The sequence below is a fragment of the Rhinatrema bivittatum genome, chromosome 9 (genome assembly GCF_901001135.1).
Source record: "Rhinatrema bivittatum chromosome 9, aRhiBiv1.1, whole genome shotgun sequence".
NCBI classification, from domain to species: Eukaryota; Metazoa; Chordata; class Amphibia; order Gymnophiona; family Rhinatrematidae; genus Rhinatrema; species Rhinatrema bivittatum.
This window is the reverse complement of record NC_042623.1, coordinates 152,532,626-152,553,552: the sequence shown is the minus strand read 5'-3', so window position 1 is coordinate 152,553,552 and position 20,927 is coordinate 152,532,626. Positions and strand designations below refer to the sequence as shown.

Genomic DNA, 20,927 nt, shown 5'->3' with positions numbered 1-20,927 from the left:
ACGTTCCATCTGGGTTAGAAGTCCAGGGATGGAGGAAGGCGAGCCGGCTCTGAAAGAAGTAACTAGCCTTTGCCTGAAAGGCAGCTTTGTTGTACTCTTTTACTAAAACTTAATTTTTGTAATGTAGTTTAAACAATAAAAAAAAAAATCTTAATATCTTATCATTTGGAAAATTAAATCATTTAAAACATTTGCAGATTAATAAAAGTGTTAGCAGTTTTTTGCTGTGTGTTCCAGATTTCTATATTACATATAAACATGTCTCCGTATGGTACATTAACAGGGTAATGGGCTTTTGAAAATTGTGATGATAGTATGTTACATTTACATGTTCCTTTCACAATTATCCTGCAAGCTGATAAAAGGAGATAATCTGAGCCTCTGTCTCTTTGAAGGTTCTGGGTAGATTGTATCAGAAGCACTTAAATGCAATTAATTGACTGTTTTCTATGTTTAAGAAGTCTGGAAACATCTTGGGCCCAGAGCCTCCTGAAATGTACACTTCCTGGCCAGCTCCAACTCAAACTTATGAATTTTTGATATTGGAATAAAACATCTGCCCCATCTCTACATGGAGATCATCATCATCATTATTATCAGCGTTATATTTATAATACGCTTTCTACTTAGAGAGTTCAAAGCGAGTTAAAGGCAGGAACTGCACTCAGCTGTTCCGTGCCTCAAGAGATGTAAATAATTGTAAATATTACTTGTTAGCATGGAGTTTGTAGAACTGGGTTTGATGTGAGGCCAACATCCCATTATTCCACGCAGGGATTCACAAAATGCCAATCTCAGCCATTTGTAAGAAAATAAGGCTTTGTTTATATAGCTTCTGTATGAAATTTCTTTTATGTACCTAAAGTACCTGAATGTAATCCACTTTGAAGTGCTGAAAATAGTGCAAAAAGCAGAATATAAATCTAAAAAATAAAAATAAAATAAATAAATATGGGTAACAGTATTTTATAAGTAAAAATAACAAGCTATAATGAAAAATAACATGCAAACATAGCCACTCTTTTGTACATAATTTCTTTCCCCCAATAAATAAAAAATGAGAGAAGCTTATACGTCTAGTTGTTTAAAATTCTTGCTTTTATTTATTAATTTGACATGATTCGTGATCCATTGCAAACAAATTTAATGTTAGAGCAACTGTTCTGTAGGACCTTTGCAAAAGTAAAAAAAACTCTTAGAGAAAATGACCCCACACTGCCATGGAGCTAGATCTGTTCCAGTCATGTTTCTCAAGCTGGTCCTGGGGTACCCCCTAAGCCATTTGGATTTCTCAGGATAGCTGCAATGTAAAATGAATATGCATATGAGAGATTTGCGTACTACAGAGGTAATATATGCAAATATCTCTCTCAGGCTTATTTATTGTGGATATCCTGAAACCCAACTGGCTAAGGGGTACTCTGGGATCAGAATGAGAAACATTGATCTAAGTTGCTTCCTTGCCCAGAACAAGCTGATCCAGTCCTGGTTTTCCCCCATGGCATGCATGGAATTGTCATTCTGATTTGCAAAAGCAGCTTCATGCATGCCATGGAGGGAAAACCAGAACCGGATCAATCTATTTGGGGAGACTTGAGTAAGGTGGCCACTTTTAAGTGCATCATGTTTTCCACATTGGATGAAAAGGGGCCAGGTGGCAAGAAGAGTGCCAGAACAAGAAAAAGAAAAGCAGCCACCATAGTCTTTTCAGTCCACACACGGTGGATATGGCCTCTAGGGATGTGCATTTGTGTAAAACAGGATGAATGAGGCCATTTTCAGTTCATTTGAAATGGAAGAAACTGCAAATGGCCTCTCGTGAAAATATCCAAAAATGTTTATTTTCATTTTCTTTGGGGGAAAAAAGGCCTCCTGACCCCTCTCCTGCCCTGACAAACTTTAGGGCCTGAACCAGGCCCAGTGGGAGTCTTCCTATGCCCTGTCGACCTCACCATCAAAATCCTTCAGGGCCTGGCATAATTTTCCTTGGTTTAGATGGGCCCAGCTGGGGCTTGGCCAAGATTCTCCAATCCCCTTCCCACCCTTTGCAATAATCACCAGGGATGGGGTGGGAGGGGCCTGGCTAAGCTGTACAGGCCCGGGCACCAAGGGATTTTACCGACAGAAGGGAGGATAAGAGAGGCCCAAGGGTCACTCTGGCTAGGCCTGGCCCATGCTCTGAAGCTTGTCTTGGGTTGAGCAGGGAGGTACAAGGAGTGCTGAGAGGGATATTTTTTTTTTTGGGGGGGGAGGAGATTTTATCTTAAGGGGGTTAATGTTTTGTTTGGTTTGATAAATAAATGGAACTGAAAAAACATTAAGCAAACTAAAAAATGAACCTGCCCATAAAAAACAAACAGAAATGAAAATCTTGCGCCTGCAGATCCCTAATGGCCTCCAAGTTATTGAGCAGCCTGACATAGCACAAAGGTTTCATTTTCAATAGGTGCCATATCTCTAGAAATCTGTTTTAAATCAGATATCACATTCCCTGATGGAAACTATTATTAGAACATAAGAACATGCCATACTGGGTCAGACCAAGGGTCCATCAAGCCTAGCATCCTGTTTCCAACAGTGGCCAATCCAGGCCATAAGAACCTGGCAAGTACCCAAAAACTAAGTCTATTCCATGTTACCATTGCTAATGGCAGTGGCTATTCTCTAAGTGAACTTAATAGCAGGTAATGGACTTCTCCTCCAAGAACTTATCCAATCCTTTTTTAAACACAGCTATACTAACTGCACTAACCACATCCTCTGGCAACAAATTCCAGAGTTTAATTGTGCGTTGAGTAAAATTATTAATATGTTCACATATTGCCCATGGCCTGTATGACCCTAAACCGACCAGGATGCTGTTATTTTTCAAAGGGGCCGCACAAGTCACCATCCTAAAACTGGATTTCTAGGCTGATATATTTAAAACATGTTTGGGTGTCACAAATATGTTCAGCATCCTGAGAATGCACACAATAGTTGCACTGGGAGGCATATGTCCAAATATTATTGGCATCAAACCTGCTAAATCAGACTATTTTTTCAGGACTTGGCACTTCCCCTTCAGAATCTTGTATTGACATGAGTCTTGATTAGTTTCCCAGCAAATGCTTTAAAGAAGTCAGTTCAGTTGAATATTCTCGTTTCTGTAATTATCACAAACAGTAAGCAAAATAATATTAAATTTGGATAAAAGCGAAATAAAGATAAGAATGAAAAAGCAGCAGTGTGCATATAATTATAATCTTGCACATCATCTTCATACAGTTGTATGGACTTTACATGGGAGATAAAATAAACATGGAGCTCAGTAATGTAATTTCTGAATTCTCTAGGCTCTCAGGAAAGAACTTCACAGTATGTAACTACATGGCCGATACAGTAAAGTTCGCAGGAGAGCGCCCGCTCTCCCAGCGCGCTCACAGGCCAGTGTCCTGTGCGCGCGATACAGTAAGACAAAATATTTAAATTAGGGCCCACAGTAAAACGAGGCGCTAGGGACACTAGCGCGTCCCAAGCGCCTCTTTTTGGACAGGAGCGGTGGCTGTCAGCGGGTTTGACAGCCGATGCTCAATTTTGCCGGCGTCGGTTCTCAAGCCCGCTGACAACCACGGGTTTGGAAACCGGACGCCGGCAAAATTGAGTGTCTGGTTTTCAACCCGTGAGCCGTGGGCTGCTTTTAAATTTTTTTATTTTTTTATTTTTTACTTTTTTTAACTTTTGGGAACTCCGACTTAATATCCCCGGCGCCGGCAAAAATTAATGCCTACCTTTGGGTAGGCGCTAATTTCTTAAAGTAAAATGTGCGGCTTAGCTGCACATTTTACTTACTGTATCACGCGGGAATGACTAATAGGGCCATCAACATGCATTTGCATGTTGCGGGCGCTATTAGTCTCGGGGGGGGGGGGGGGGGGTTGGATGCACGTTTTTGACGCGCTATTACCCCTTACTGAATAAGGGGTAAAGCTAGCTCGTCGAAAACGCACGTCCAGACGCGGGTTAACTGTGCACTCCGTCGGAGCGCACTGTATGGTATCGGCCTGTATGAGAGTGTAATGCCCTGTAATGCATAAGGGTGGTCACACTTGGAGAACACTCTGGCATTCATTCAGCCAGCTTTTGTGCCAGGTTTACCCTGGTGCAAAAATTGCACCAGATTTATCAATTAAAACAAAGTAGTAGAGAATCTAAAGTGATAGCAGATAAAGACCAGCTGGGTCATCTCTGTCATTTTACTACATAACATCGCATTATTTTCAATGGGGAAAAACACTGGTGCAAAACTGGGTAAATCTTTGCACTGGAATAATATTGGTCATAAAAAGTGTCATGTCTACACCTCTTATTTGTATTGCAGGGCCCAGGATTTGTACTTTCTTCATGTATTTACCCACAGTTTGGAACCTTAGAGCAGCGATTCTCAACCGGTGTGTAGCAACACACCAGGGTGTCACGGTTCCCAGTGTCCCACTGCCCCACTTGTGCTTCCCTTCTCCACAGGGGCGGACTGGCTGATGCAGTTGGTAGGGAATTGCCGCCACCAGAGCTCAGGCCGGTGGCGGCTGATAAGCAGAGGCCAGGCTTATTGGGCCAAACAAGTTTACTTAGGGAATAGCCACTGCTATTAATTGCATCAGTTGCATGGGATCTTCTTAGTGTTTGGGTAATTGCCAGGTTCTTGTGGCCTGGTTTGGCCTCTGTCAGAAACAGGATGCTGGGCTTGATGGACCCTTGGTCTGACCCAGCATGGCAATTTCTTATGTTCTTAGAAGAGGCTCCATGTGACCTTGTGTGTGTATGAGTGGCAACTTTGTTTGTGCCTGTGGTATAATGGGTAGACAAAAAGAGAATAGATGCCAGATATCCTTCTGGATATGGTCTCCACCAAATAGTCGACCTTTGTATTCACGCTTCTGGATATGGTTGACGTGGATACCATATCCAGAAGAGTAAATACAAAGGTCGACTATTTGGTGCAAAACCGCAATTTGTTTTCCAGTGTCCAAAACGCATACAGCCCCTGAGGCAGCCCCACTTACAAGGGGTGAAACCCGGCCAGAGTCGGGCTTTTTCAACACAGTTCATCTCCATTTGAATAAAGTATTTTAAAGGACATCTGGCATCTATTCTCTTTTGTCTACCCTCACCATGTTTATAGATTGCCTTCCTTGTTGTTATTTCTTGTGGTAGAATGAGTGCCTGGATGCGTGAGTGAGAGCTTGTGTGTGTGGTACAATGGGTGCATGAGTGGCAGCTTTGTGTATGTGTGGTACAATGGGTACCTGAGTGGCAGCTTTGTGGGTTGTGGTAGAATGGGAGCAAGAGCATTTGTGTGTGATTGAGAGCTTGTATGTAAGTCAGAAAGCATGTGTGTAATTGAGACAGAAACTGGTCAGGGAGGTGACTGGTGAGTGTATGTGAGACAGAGACTGGTCAGGGAGGTGACTGGTGTGTGTGTGAGAGAGACAGAGACTGGTCAGGGAGGTGACTGGTGTGTGTATGTGTGAGGAAGAGAGACTGGTCAGGGCAGTGACTGGTGTGTGTTTGAGGAAGAGAGACTAAATAGGAAGGTTACTGGTGTGTGTGGAACAGATACTGTGTGTGAGTGACTGGTTGTGAACCCTAAGGAAGAGGACCAGGAGGATAGAGCTTCAGCAGCCACTGCGGCTTTTGGTGTATGCTTTTGGCCTGCAAGAGAAAGTAGTAGGAAAGTTGCTGGAGAGTGTAAGTAAAGGTGGCTTTTTAAGTTTATTTTTCTTGATTGCCATTTTAATTATTGTGTATTATATGGTATGTCTCCTGTTTTGAAATACTTTATTGATATTTGGACAATTTTTAATAATTTTTGAGTTTTTAATTGGTGGTATAGTTTTACAATTATTTTTGAGTGGGGATCTATAACAGCTTCATTTGCTTTGTTTTCCTAATAGGAGGTGTATTAGTGTTTAGGGCCTGGTTAAATATTTGTAGTGTTGCCTTTTCATAGATAGGGATGTTACTGTTTGAGTGTGTTCCATAGTACAGATTTAACTTTGTGCGAGTTAGTTTGTGTGCATTATGTTAGGTGCTATATTTCTCTTTCCATTTCTCCAGGTTTGCACTGCATGCAGAGTGGCAGTTTTGGTTTTCCATTCCAGTTTATATCCATATTTATAATCTGTGGTCTTTCTGTACTAGGTGAAGGTCAGTTCTGGGTGTGTGACCAGGGGCGGACTGGCCTATCGGGGGATCGGGTATCCCCCGGTGGGCTGGTCGCTCTAGTCATGTGGTCTGCAGAGCATGGCTGTGACAGAGCCGTGCTCGGCAGACCACGTGGTATCTCCTGGGTGGCGAATCCCCGGGCTGGTCGTCATCGGGAATCTGCCCCTGTGTGTGACCAAGGTGTAGGGATATGAATCGTTTTTCTGACGATTGAAAATATCGTACGACATTTTCAAAGTCATCAGAAATCGGGGGCTCCCCGAAACCGATAAGAAAACCCCACAAAATTGTTCGTGGGGTTCTCTTATCGTTTTGGGGGAGGGCGGGAAAAACAGCACACAGAAACAACCCTTAAACCCACCCGACCCTTTAAAACAGATCCCTTAGCTTCCCCCACCCTCCCAACCCCCCCAAAACTTTTTACAAGTACCTGGTGGTCCAGTGGGGATCCCGGGAGCGATCTCCTGCTCTCGGTCCGTCGGCTGCCACTAATCAAAATGGTGCCGATGGCCTTTGCCCTTACCATGTGGCAGGGTATCCGTGCCATTGGCCGGCCCTTGTCACATGGTAGGAGTAATGGAGGCCGGCGCCATCTTTAAAAAGTGACGTAGCCACGGGTGGGCCTGGGTAGGCAGCTGCCCACCCAACTTAGACCCAGGCCCACCCAACTGGCACCGGAACTGCAAGGCTGTCACGGGATCCGATCCCCGCGACAGCGAACAAGACAACCCACGCCTCACGCGCCATCTCTGCACACATGGGGAAGCACTGCTGCGGCCGTATGGCCAACCTATCTTCCTGTTGGGGAGGGGGAGTGGAAGCGCTGCGCACAGCTTCCGCTTCCTCCCCCCAAAGCAGGAAGATCAGCTGGCCTCTCCTGCTGCCACGGCATCCTGCTATCTTCGGGCCATACAGCCCACCGAACTTCCTGTTTGGGGGGGGGAGCGGAAGCGCAGCACACAACTTCCGCTTCCTCACCCTCCCCTCCCCCAAGCAGAAAGATTGTCGGGCCGTATGGCCCGACACCCGAAGATAGCAGAAGGCCTGGTGGCAGCATGAGAGGCCAGCTGATCTTCCTTTCTTCAATTTCTTAAGATAATGTAGCTACTTAGCTTTTTTTGCATGTGAAGAAACGCCTGAGAGTTAAAGATGTTACAAGGCTTGAGGTGTACTAGCCCGACACAGACCGTGTTTCGGCGTCTGCCTTCATCAAGGAGCTGAATGTATGTGAGATGATTTTCGTGGCATTTTCACCAACATGGAAGTAATGCGTTTCCTCACATTTTTACATTATCTTAAGAAATTGAATGTTGTCATTACTATGATGCGTTAAGAAATTCTGCAACAATGAATACAATGAGAAATGTCATGCTACATCAACTTTGGACTCATTAAGCATATAAAATTCATTTCTGACCCATGATTGTACTACTGGTGTAAAACGTTATGCTGAATAGCATTCACATCTACACCTATGTATGAGGTCTACTTAATGATACAAAAAAACGTAATTCACTGTGATTTGTTTTGTTGATAATCTGTTGTACTTTAGCCTTATTATGAGCAATTTAAATATGTCATCTTTGGGAATGTGCATTTCTTATATTTTTGTATTTTGCTGTTTCTTAAGTATTCCACTGTTCAGAAATTTTAGTTTCTCAGACTTTCTATTTTGGTTTTATCTGCATGTTTCTGTTTCTAATTTATAGTCTCTTATTTCTATATTAGGTAAGGGTCGGTATCAGTTTTGCCTGTGTGTGACAGAAATGCAGTATTTCTGCTAGTGTGTAGTTTCTCTGTAGTAGTAGTCCAGCTTTTTCTGTTATTCCCGTAGGTGATGTATTAATGTTCTAGGTCCTGGTGTAGTATTTGCATTGCTGCTTTTTCATAAGGTTGCTATTTGAATCCTGAGAGTCAGTGCTGTGACTGTATGGCAAGGTTCTAGATGCCTCTTTCTTTGCAAGAGTTTGTGTTACTTCACAAAATAGCAGTGGAGGGTTATTTTTTGCTGAGGTGACACCAGAATTTGAATTTTTTTTCATGTTAGTTGTAATGTGAATTGCCCTAGCTCTGTGCTGCACCTGTTCTGATGATTAATTATATTTTATTGTATGTATGAAGATTTCTGGTTTTCTGCAAAGATGGTTCATGAAAGAATACATTAATTTTTGTTTTATTACATGATTGGATCTGATTGTTTTCTATACTTGTGCATTTATAAACTGCAATAAATATAAAATAAATTCTGATTAATAAGGAATTTTTAATGCTGGTAAGTCCTAGAAATAATTGAAGTAAATTATTTTAAAGTTTCATACCTGATGCATAATGGCTGTTGCAAATTACTTAGAAAGCCATTCTAGGGTGCAGTATATGGCATTATTTATCAGTAAAAAAAACAACTAGTAGACCTGCATGCCTACAGCCCACCCATGTTAACCTTGTGCCCACCCAAAAAAATCAATTCTGGCTATGCCACTGCTTTAAAAATGGGGCCATCGGCGCCATTTTTATTAGTGGCAGCTGACGTCCCAAGAGCGGAAGATCGCTCCCGGGATCCCCAATGGACCACCAGGTACTTTTAAAAAGTTGGGGGGGGGGGGTCAGGAGGGTAGGGGAAGCTAAGGTATCTGTTTTAAAGGGTCGGGGTGGGTTTTTTGTTTATCGGCTCAGGCGCAGCTGATTAAAAAAAAACCCCGATTGGACCACACGAAAACAATTTCATGATGTGAATCAGAACCGATTCCGGTTCCCATTCACATCTCTACCAAGGTGAGGTATTTTACTAGCATATAGGCATTTGATTCAATCGTATTTGTTGTGTTTTCTCAATAGGACATGCATTAGTGGTAAATTACTGTCTTTTCATAAGGAGGGGTATTGTGCCTGCCAGTAAAGAGAGTTTGTTTTGCTTTTACTGAAATGTGATCAGAACCAGAATATTTTTTTTTTTTTGTATGGTGAGTTGTACGGGTATTGCTCTAGTTCTGCTCTGCACCCATTGTTGGGGGTCGAGGGGGGTTCCCTGAGGATGTAGAATGTATATTTACATTTTGCCCGTACGGTCACATGTTCAGTGTGTCACACATGTGAAAACCATCTGTCAGGTGTGTCCCGGCCAAAAATAGGTTGAGAATCACTGCCTTAGAGGAAAAATACTATACAAAACCTGCAAAGGAAATAGTGCCATTAGCCAGTGGATGCTGCTATCATGTGTGACCTTTGAACAATACATCCTACAAACATCCAGGAATGATAGTTTAAGTCAATACGTATTGATTGATGCTCAAATATCCCTAGATATACTGTTTACTTGAGGCATACTGCAGTTATTCATCAGCTTCTCCTTTTCTATGAAAACTTATAAGTAGTAGTATTTATTAAATGTGATATATCACATGTAGACAATCAAGCAATTTGCAATAAAATCACATCTATAATATCAACACTTGTAAAGAAGTACAAGGTAGAATTAGCAGCAATGTCATCTGAATATGTTCATACCAGCTAATTTGAATTTAGAGGAGGTTCATCTAACTTTTAGAGGTAGATATTCAGTCACTGCATGGTTGAGATAGTAAGCCTGATAAACATATCTGGCTAACCTCTAGATTCATCAACACATGTTAAGACCTATTTTTCACATCTTGTTGAGAGAGAGAAAGAGAGAGAGAGAGAGAGAGGTAGAGAGATGGAGAACCTACAAGGCCCTCATAGTAGTAAAGTATTTATATCTCTATATCTTGACGGTTTGCTAGGGTGAGATAAAATAATACAAAAATAATACAAAAATAATACAAAATTTCATTTTTGTGAGACTTTCCTCACTCCATATGATGAAAAAATCTTCACCAAGTTGCACTGTGCTGTTCGTACATCTCACTCTATATGCGAAACTGGCCCCTAAACCCTAAACCACCAACACCACCTCACCTCGACCTATTAGATGACCCTCCTATAGAGATATAAATAGGTGCACACAGTGACATCCTCCCCAGAGGTGTGCTCTCTCTCTCTATTCCAAGCCCCTCCCCTCTCCAAAAAATCTGCATTCATGCCATGCATTTTTGTTCATAATACATGCATTATGGCATTAATGAGTTAACACTAGGGACGTGCATTCATTTGCAATGAAATAGGAAATAAAGATGATGTTTCCTATTTCGTTGCATTTTGGGGACCTGACAAAATGACAGGAAAACCCACGAAATTTCATGTGGTTTTCATCGTTTTTTGGGGGGGAGAAAGGCCACAATAAAAAAAAAAAAAACCCCAAACCCACCCAAACCCTTCAAATTTAATTAATTGCAAACACTCCCGACCCCCCCAAGACTTGCCGAAAGTCCCTGGTGGTCCAGTGTGGTCCCGGGAGCGATTCCCCCTCTCAGGCCGCCAGCTGCCAGTAATAAAAAATGTGCCGGTGGCTCGTTACCCTTACCATGTGACAGGGGCTACCGGTGCCATTGGTCGGCCCCTGTCACATGGTCAGAGCAATGGACGACCCGCACCATTTTTTTAAGATGGCGCCGGCCATCCATTACTTCTACCAGGTGACAGAGGCCGGCCAATGGCACCAATAGCCCCTGTCACATGGTAAGGGCAAAGGGCTGCTGGCACCATTTTAATTATTGGCAGCCAACGACCCAAGAGCAGGATATAACTCCAGGGACCCCCGCTGGACCACCAGCGACTTTTGGCAAGTTTTTTTTTGGGGGGGGGGTCAGGAGGGGGAGGTTGTAGTTAATTGAATTTGAAGGGTTGGGGTGGATTTAGGTTTTTTTTTGGGGGGGGAAGCAGCCGAAAAATATCGGCCGAACCGCGGGAAAATGAAATTTCCTGCTTCGGGCTGATAACAAAGGCCGAACCAAAAGGTTTGGCCGAATCATATCTCTAGTTAACACCATAAAACATTTTGATGAATGACCCTATAACAGGCCGATGCAGTAAGGGCACATAAGAAAAAGTGCTGCAGTGCCGGGCGCCCGCTTGTTTGCCGCTCGCACAGTTCGGATCACATACCGCTCGATACAGTATTTAAATTAGACGCAAATGCAAGCTGCGTCCAAAGCGTGTCCATGAAGTGTCCATGAAGCGCAATCCATTTTACTGTATAGAGCACTATACAGCACCTATACAGTATCCTGGGTGCGCCGGTACCTGTCATTTCAAATGTCATTTCAAATGACATTTGAAATGACAAGTACCAGGAAGTGGATGGTTCTCCTACGCTCGGGCATCGGGGTTTGCCAGTCCTCTCTCTCTCCCCCCCCCCCCCCTCCCGAAGCAAGGCGCAGGGCGAAAATTGACTCGACATTTTATTAAAGCAAATAGAAATTGTAACAAAAGTAAACTTACTGCATGCTTCCAGCAGCCCCAGTCCTCTCTCCCCTCCTCCCGAGGCGCCCACCGTGGCTCCCCTGCCTCCCGGGGACAGCCGGCGGCGAAAGCGGCTTCCAGCAGCCCCGCCGGTGAAGGTGCATGAACGCACGTCCAATTTGGGCGCTCAAGCAGCGAAGGCGCATGAGCGCACGCCGTGACCTCGGACGTCCATCCAGGCGCTCAGGTCACGGCGGGCGCTCATGCGCCTTCGCTGCCTTGAGTGCCCAAATTGGACGTGCATTCATGCACCTTCGCCGGCGGGGCTGCTGGAAGCCGCTTTCGCCGCCGGCTGCCCCCGGGAGGCAGGGGAGCCGCGGTGGGCGCCTCGGGAGGAGGGGAGAGAGGACTGGGGCTGCTGGAAGCATGCAGTAAGTTTACTTTTGTTACAATTTCTATTTGCTTTAATAACATGTCAATCGATTTTCACCCTGTGCCTTGCTTCGGGAGTGGGGGAGAGAGGACTGGCAATCCCCGATGCCCGAGCGTAGGAGAACCAGGCCCGAGCGTAGGAGAACCAGGCCACACTATGTTACTCGCTTGCTCCAACCCACCCACTTATTTGACCAGAGCCTGCCTATTGCCGTCACATCCCTCTAACGCCAGGGTCAGGGTAGGCGGTAAATTAGCGGGTTAAAGATGCGGCAAAACAGTTGGTTAAAAAGGCGATAATCGGGCCGCACGTTACTGTATGGGAGGGAATAGCTAATCCAATCGTTTACATATCATATACATGCCGCAGGCGGAAAGGATATGCGTCGATTTAAAGAAGCGGTAAGGATTGGTAAAAACGGATAGTGAATCGCGGGTTAGACTTACGCAGCCAAATTGTGGGTACAAAGCGGGTTAGAAACAGGGTAACCGCGGCCGCGCTTTACTGTATAGGCCTGTATGTTAGCCAGATAAGTAACCATGTCCCAGAGCATCCCTGTCCCACCCACCACTTAGCCAGCTTGACAAATAATTATCCATCTAAGAGGCAGTGTTCAAATATCCAAACTACGTCACTTAACCAGCTAAGTCCAAACGTTTCTGGCTTAGAGGCTGTGATTATCGAGCTCTCAATGTTAAAGCAAGAATAACAGATTAAGGGGTTTGCAGAGATTTTTTAAATTCACATTTTTAAAATGGACGCTCTCCTTCTTTATGTAGACATTTTTCTGTAAAGTCAAATCCTATTCATTTTCATCATTACAACACAACTATTTATGTAAACACTAGCAAATCTAATGATTTGTACTTGGGGGAAAAAATGCTCTGGTGAATTATGCAGGACTGGCAAAAAAGAACTGAAATAACATTTCTCCAATTATCATCTAAGCAAACATATATATGTTATGATGTATTGGGCTGAGATTGTGGGACCTGTCTGGCCTTCAGAGTGATTTCTGCTGCCTGTGAGTACTGCACTCTGCAAACATCTATTAAGTTCTCATGTAATAAATGTGTCCAATTAGAGCAATCATATTCTACACTTTTTTTTGTATAGCATGAATTCTGCACAATTGTTATGTCTGCATCTCTTTTTTTTTTTAGCTAATTTTTCTTTTGAAGGCATGAGTACAATCTGATCTGCAATACAGTGTAGTTATAGAGGAACACCAGTCATGCTTGATGCAGTAGAATGTTGTTCTCCAGTAGTAAGTCTGACATATATTAAGCATCTTGTTTGTGGGAAATCTAGCCGTGCGCTATAAGCATTAGAAAATGTCAGAGTTGCAAGATGGACTTCGATCCAATGGTTACACATCTGACTGGTCCGTTGGGGGGAGGGGGGGCGGGTAAGAAGTAGGTTGTGAATGTTGAATGTCTGTGGTATGTCTGGTGAGTGTTATAGGGTTTGGGGGGAAGGGAGGGAGGTCTTGGGGATTTTTGCAAGTTTATTAAAAGAAAAAGGAATATCAGGAGGGGGCAGCGGTTGGGGGCATGGTGTTCTCAATGTTATTGGAGCTGTTTTGTTATCATTGTTTGTACTGTTCATAGTTTTGATATTGGACGCCTCTGCTGACTGCCTACCTGATATTAATAAAAAGTAGTTTGAAAAAAAAAAAAAAGAAAATGTCAGAGTTTTAGAGTCAAATTATCAAAGCAGGTTTCATTAACAGGAAATGTGAGTACTTCCTATACAAAGAAGATATTTATAACATCCTGCTTAAAGGGGAACTCTCTCTTGCCTGACTTAAAAATTGCCTCCCTTATTTTCTGCTTGATTCAGGACTTCCTTCTGAGCGCACCACACCCAGCTGTTAGCTATTCTCTAATTAGCCTCTCTTCCCTGAATCTCTTTCCCCAGTCAGCAGATAACAGCAGCAAGGGTATTGAGCTGCTTGACAAGCTAAAAAGCAGGGTCAAATTGAGTCGACAATGCCTGTATTTTTCGTTTGCTCTATCTCAGGCATGGATCTGTGGCCCTAGAAGGCTGTGTGCCCAAGAGTCAAAGCACCGTTCCTTTCTGTGTGCAAGATCTACAGGAGTTGGAGAAGTCCCAGAAGATGTGAGCTAAAGTTAAATGCTTGTAGGGTTTGTATGATGTAACCATAATCCACCCTGTGAAATACTGTCTCCTGATCACAAGCAGAGCAATTGACAAGACCAGTCCTATGAGCGAGATGGATCAGATCCCAAACCAGAAAGTTTTTATCAAATATAGTCTGGCTTATGATCAGGTCAGACTTCAGCCACAGTGAGATCTCTTTGGCCATAATCTTTTAATCTGTGCTGAGCAGCAAGACCGAGCACAAGTTTTTCATGTTATGTAGATCTCTCCCCTTCAGTGGTGAGGTCAACACTGCACGATGGCTTTTCACATTTGGAGTGAGCTAAGGCCCAATCCTGCAAAAGATTGGGCCTTAGCTCACTCCAAATGTGGCAAAAGAACTCCACGTCAGTCTGTCGATGCCTGGAGACTTCAATAGCAGGGCATCACAGCTAGGACTTCAGAGAGCTTGGCCAGACTGAGACATCTGTCCAGCCTTGCTCTGCCACCTGACTAACCGTGAAAACCCCTCTCATAAAATCCTGCAGATGTCTGGGTCAGTGGGATCCACAGAGAAGAATGTCAAGTAGAACTCCCTAGCTCTAGATCGAATACTCTCTGGTTTGGTGAGGAGAGGCCCATCTGCAGATAGCAAACATGTTATTTGTTTCTTGGCTTCCTTTATCTTCTCCAACCCGTAAAAGAAGTGTGAGCCATGATCCTAAGGATTTGGATGCATGACCAAGTATAAGGCTGGCGTGATTTGGAAGGCATTGTCAGCGCATGCCTTAAGTTGTGGGCAGATCTGCTCCAGGAAGGACCTTGGTGATCAATCACCTGGTTGTAAGTATATTCTGGCATTGCTTGCAGCCCTGGATTTGTCAGTAGGCATCCATTATGCCTGTGCCTAGAGCTACAAACAGCTGGTTAAGATTTGCTGCCTTCTAGCTCTGCTGAATCTCATTCAGTAGAGAATATCCCTCTGCTACCCTATAACAGACCCTTAAAGGAGGTGGGGGTTGAAGGCACCAAAAGTGCCCAGGAGTAGCAAAATCCTAAATCTGTTCCTGTCTGGTTGACTGCCCTGAATCCAACTCCCGAGTTCCTGGCCCAGACCTAGAGGAGATTGCTAGATTTTTTCTGAGATGGGAAGCACAGGGTCTTTGCAGAAGTTCCGATCCTCTTATTGGGAGAGGGCAGATAGAGCCTGATATGTGCCCAAATCCAGGTCTGCACCTTCTGCCTCCAGATCCTGCAGAGGCTCCCTTATGCAGAGATACCTCTGCAGTGGTACAGACCTTTGCAACCTTCATTATGACTGGCAGCTTTTCTATATCCATCTGAGGGGTTACAACAGAAAACTCTCAAAGCTGCCGGTCTTTTGCAAAGATCTGTCAAGGGCCTGGGATGTAATCACCATGTTGAGGGAAGCCCTGGCAACCGTAATTACAGAATACCAGTCTGGTCTCTGATCTACAGCTTTTGCCGTGTTGCAAGCATGCTTGAGTCATCTGCAATTTGCCATCATCTCATCTCAGCCGGGATCTCCTGGATTATGATAGACATAAGTGAGTAACCCCAGAGGCCCTATTATTTATTTGGTTTAATATTCACTATACCTTCAGTTTTTTCCTAATATAGTGGTTCTGTGAACTCCCCCCAATTTCCTTCTGAATGTGGTATTTGCATTCCACACTTATCAAGCTTTTGTGCTACCTACATTCTTTCCAAGACTGCTTGCACACAAAGGAGAGCAAGCTCGTCACTCCTTGGACTGTAAGCGAGCCCCTGCATATTATCTGCAGAGGACTCATTCTCACTGTCAGCTGTGGCAGCTCTTCATAGCCTTTAATCCTAATAGATTGAGAAGGGCAGTTGCCAAACAAACTCTTAATGCAGACTCTTGTCAAGGCTCATTAAGTCAGAGCCATGGTGACTTCAGTGGCTCATCTCAGGGCCACCTCTATTGAAGACATTAGCAAAACTGCTATTTGGTCATGTGTTCACCCCCTGACATCTTACTGTACCGTCTGGACAGCATGACCTGAGAAGACAGTAAGCAGATTTGTGCAGCCTGTTCATCCAGGAGTGCATTCTCCCCTGGTGGCGCTGGTTTACTTTCAGCAATCACTTCGCTGTAGTCTTCAGCTTTGGATTCCCCATATGTTATGGCTAATTCATGCCTGCTTATTGATGGAGAAAGCAAGTTTGCTTGCCTATAAACAGGGTCCTCGGTAGACAGCAGGATAAAGTAGCCATGCTTATTTACCACCTGCCTCCCTAGAAAGTCAAGTATCTCACCAACGCGTAAGCTCTGGAAGAGACTTAAGGGCTCACGAGGCAGCGGATGCCTGCAGAAACCTCCGCACATGCTCGATAAAGTCTTTCCTAAGACTCGGAGAACTTGGTCTGTGTTACTGTCATCGGATGATGTCACCCACTTGTTATGGCTAATTCATCTCGCTGTCTACGGAGAACCTTGTTTACAGGTAAGCAAACTTGTTTTACTGTTCTACAACTTAACCAGTTTTATTTATTTATTTATTTCACGTGTTGCCTTTTTTTTTCTAATATGATTGACACACATTCAGCAGTTGGAGACTTACACACAGGAAGTGAGGACTGCTCGTTGGTTTTTTTTTCTTCCTTTTAGTTCTGCTGCTGGTTTTTCTACTAAGGTATACTTCCCCCTCAAAGTGTGCCCTGCTGCAGTGACTTTCATTTAGTTCGCTGAAGCTACAGAAACAAGACGAGCGAGTAGCAGGCTTGGGAGTGCCTGTGCCGTCTTCTCTTGGATACCATGAGTTTTCGAGGGAAAGCTTTTAAGCGGGAGACCAGTTCTGATTTCTGGAGGAAAAGGAGGACCGTCAGGAGAATAAATCGAGGGGAAATTCAAGGGTTAAGTTATGTATGTGCTATTACTTTTTTGTTGTTGTTTGAAATATTAGTCCAAAATTGAAGCAGTCAGTTTTCAATGGCTTTGTCCCGCTAAATGTAGGAGTTGGCAGGACAAATTCCAAGATTTGAATATTTCCTCCAAGGACTGGCTACATTTTGTCAGGGGAGCTCATTTCTTGCACAAAATGTAAGCAGAGGTGATGGAGGCATTCCGGGGTGAAGTTAAGTTTTAGCTGGTGAGTTTGCCAGGTAAATTTGGTCAGAAAAATTAATACCTGCTCTAAAGTTATCTGGATAATTTCATCCATTTATATTCAGGGGGACACGTATCCGAGTCAGAGCCATTGAATATCTGGTTAAATTTATCTAGGTAACTTTCTCTGGATAACTTTCCCACTCATTGGCTCACTAAATATTGACCTCTAGCTTCTTTAATTTTTTTAAGTTGTATATTGGTGTTCCAGAGTATTTTAAAATGAATTCAGAGCTTAAAGTAAAGTAACTTAATGAGGTTACTGGAATACGTTGCAAAACCAACAATGTATCTCAAAGGGAAGAAAAAAAGAGAAATCATTGTCATATACAGCTCGTGTCATAAAACAGTTGATATTTGTCTGTTTTCAATATTGTCATGGCTTTCTAACAGTGTGCCATTTCTGGAATAGTGAGAGCATATTCCGTAAGTGCATCATAGCATCCTATCTTGACTTTAGTGAAGTTGTCTGGTGCTTCTAAGTCAGGGGTGGGCACATTTGTTTTAATGCGGGGGCCACATTATAAGTTATCATCCACAATGAAGGATGGTTAGGGGGGCCCCTCCTGGAGCTCTTCAACATGATGACAGTCAAGTTCCCACCACTTGCTGCAGGCATTTCAGCATCCATCAGGCTTTTGCACCAGCATTTTTAGCACCCAAGAACCCCCTTCAATCATGGATCCCGGCCTCTACCAAAAATCAGCAAATCCTTCAACCCAAGAGGTACAAGGCATTTCCCAGCTAGCAGACTACCTCACTTCAGTCACAAATACAGAACACAGGCAGACTCTCACCAAATAAGAATAAAAAGGCCTTAAGGAATAAATAGGAATATGCAGGCAAAAAACTAAACTGGAAACCACTACAAGCCAGATTCATAATGCAGTAAAATAAAGCAAAAACAGAAATATCACCATTCCTCTTAAAACAAAATCAAGAAATATAAAATCAGTCATGACAATAAACAATATTAATAAAAATATTTCAAAACATGGTACATATAATTAAGAATAATGATAAAAAAAAAAGTTACATTTCCAAAAATCAATTAAATATTTCAGAACAGCAGACATATCAAACACCCAATAATTAAAACTAATAAAAACAACAATAGCCCCCTCTCCATACCTATGAACTTTTGACTTCTAGTCACCCTGAGATTGTAATGGATTAGTGGAGGGGAAATACACAAATCTTATCCTTTCTCTCTCTCTCATATACACACACACAAACTCTTCTACACTCTCTTCTCATCCCCTCTTCTTCTTCCCTCCATTCACCCCTTCCCTCCCCTCTCCATCAGTCACTCAACCTCCCACTCAATCCCATTCCCTCTCAATCACTCACCCCTCCTTCCTGCTCACTCCCTTCCCTCTCATTCACTCAACCCCTCATACTCTTTCCTCAGTCATCCTCTGCTTCCTACTCATGCTATTCCCATCCCTCTCAATCACTCACTCCCTTCTTCCCTCTCAGTTATTCACCCTCTCTCTCCCCCATTCATTCTCTCCTCTCCATCACTCACCCCCTTCCCTTTCCAACCCAACCCACTGACTCACCCTTCCTGTTGGCTTCATGTCTTCTTCCTGCCAACTGCATGTTGGAATCCCACCGGCAGGTCATCTTCAGGCTCTCCATCATGCAGGAACTCTACTTGCTGATGGAGTGGTGGGAACCTCACCAGCACATCACTCCTGCGCAACAATTCTGGGCTTCTTGCTGGCAGGGGTCCTGCACCTCAGTCCTGGGCTTCTTATTGGCCAGGGAGTGGGAAACCCATCAGCGCGTCACTCCTGTGCCGCAATTCGGGGATTCTTGCTGGTGGGGAGTGGGAACCCCACCAGTGTATCACTCCTGCGCCGCATTCTGACTTTCTTTATGCTGGCGGAGTTGTGGGAAACCCTCCAGCACATCATTCCTGTGCCATGGGTTGTACATAGTATACATTTTAGAGACACAGGCAGGCCGCAATAAAAATGGTGATGGACTGGATTTGGCCCATGGGCTGTAATTTGCCTGTAGCTGTTCTAAGTAAACATTCAGATTTATTTTCACATATGTTACACAATACGGGGCAGATTTTCAAAGCCCTACGCGCGTCAGGCCTATTTTCAAAAGGCCAGGCAGTAAGTGTAAAGCCCCGGGATGCGCGTATGTCCTGGGGCTTGAAAAAAGGGGTGAGTGTGGGCGGGGCAGGACCGAAGCCTCCGGCACAACGGCCATTTCCTGCTGTGCCAGGGGATTGCATGCCGGCAGCCAGCCGGCGCGCGCAAGTTACGCCTGCCTTACAAAATAAGAGGCAGATTTTAAAACTTACGCACGCGGCCTACATTTTTGCGCGCTACCCGGCATGCACAAATGTACACCCGATTTTATGACATGCGCCTCGTAGCGGCCTCGGAGGGAACTTTCTTTGGCCCCCACCCCCCCCCCCCCCCACCTTCCCCTCCCCTCCCTTCCCTTATCTAACCTGCCTCCCAGCCCTTACCGCTGTGCCGGAGGCCTCGGTCCCGCCCCCGCCCCCAGACTGCCACGCCCACGCCCCGCCCTTTTTCAAGCCCCGGGACATACGCGCGTCCCGGGGCTTTATGCGCACCACCAGGCCTTTTAAAAATCTTCCTGGATTTACACGCGTAGGGCTTTGAAAATCTGCCCGTAAAGATAGGGGGGATTTAGGTAGGGCTGGGGGGCGGGTTAGATAGGGGAAGGGAGTGGAAGGTGGAGGGGGGGGGGGCCGAAGGAAAGTTCCCTCCGAGGTCACTCCGATTTCGGAGCGACCTCGGAGGGAACGGGAAAGCCATCGGGGCTCCCCTAGGGCTTGGCGCACGCAAGGTCCACTAGTGTGCATCCCTTTGCGCACGCTGAGCCCGGATTTTATAACATGCGTGCGGCTGCGTGCACATGTTATAAAATCGGGTGTACATTTGTGTGCGCCGGGTAGCACGCACAAATGTAGGCCGCTCGCATAAGTTTTAGAATCTGCCCCATGTGCTGTGGTATCTATAAAAAGTGTTTTGGGAAAGGAAAACATTCAGGGGCAGATTTTCAAAGGGGTACGCGCATAAGATACGCGTGTACCCCCCGAAAACCTGCCCCAAGTTCCCCCTGCGCGTGCCGAGCCTATGTCGAATAGGCTTGGCGGCGTGCGCAAGCCCCGGGACGCGTGTAAGTCCCGGGGCTTTCCTGGGGGGCCGTGTTGGGGGGCATGCCGCGGCGACGTGTCATTCGGGGGCGGGGCCGTGGGCGTGGTTCCGGCCCGGGGGCATTTCGGAGGCGTGGCCAAGGCCTCCGAAATAGCTCCCCGGCCGGGGAATCGCGTGTCGGCCACCCGGCTGGCGTGCGCGAGTTACGCCTGCCTCTGGCAGGCATAACTTTTAAAACATAGGTAGGGGGTGGTTTAGATAGGGGTGGGTTAGGTAGGGGAAGGGAGGGGAAGGTGCAGGGGGTGGAGGGAATGGAGGCAGGTTGCGTGGCTCGGCGCGCGCAAGCCGCCGATTTTGGGCAGCCTCGCGCGCGCCGACCCCAGATTTTAAAGGATACGCGCAGCTACGTGCGTATCTATTAAAATCCGGCATACTTTTGTTTGCGCCTGGTAGGCGAACAAAAGTACGCGCAGGCCTACTTTTATAAAATCTACCTCTTTCTTAATGCACCTGGAAATTACCCCACACTTCTGTCATTTCATAGTTGCATAATGGTAGAGTAAATCCAGAACTC

The 20,927-nt window shown here is 44.9% G+C and overlaps 1 protein-coding gene across 6 annotated transcripts in view; it reads left to right on the top strand.

The window, feature by feature from the left end:
• DOCK10 (dedicator of cytokinesis 10) overlaps positions 1–20,927 on the top strand; it is a 401,455-nt gene that overhangs the window by 60,831 nt on the left and 319,697 nt on the right. The window contains exon 1 of one of the 6 annotated variants that reach the window (XM_029615674.1): positions 16,824–16,964. The exons of the other annotated variants lie outside the window; for them this stretch is intronic. Coding sequence (XP_029471534.1) covers positions 16,857–16,964 — 108 coding nt within the window. The 5' untranslated portion in view covers positions 16,824–16,856. Of the gene's footprint in view, positions 1–16,823; positions 16,965–20,927 lie in introns of those variants that run through there. 6 annotated transcript variants of the gene reach the window in all.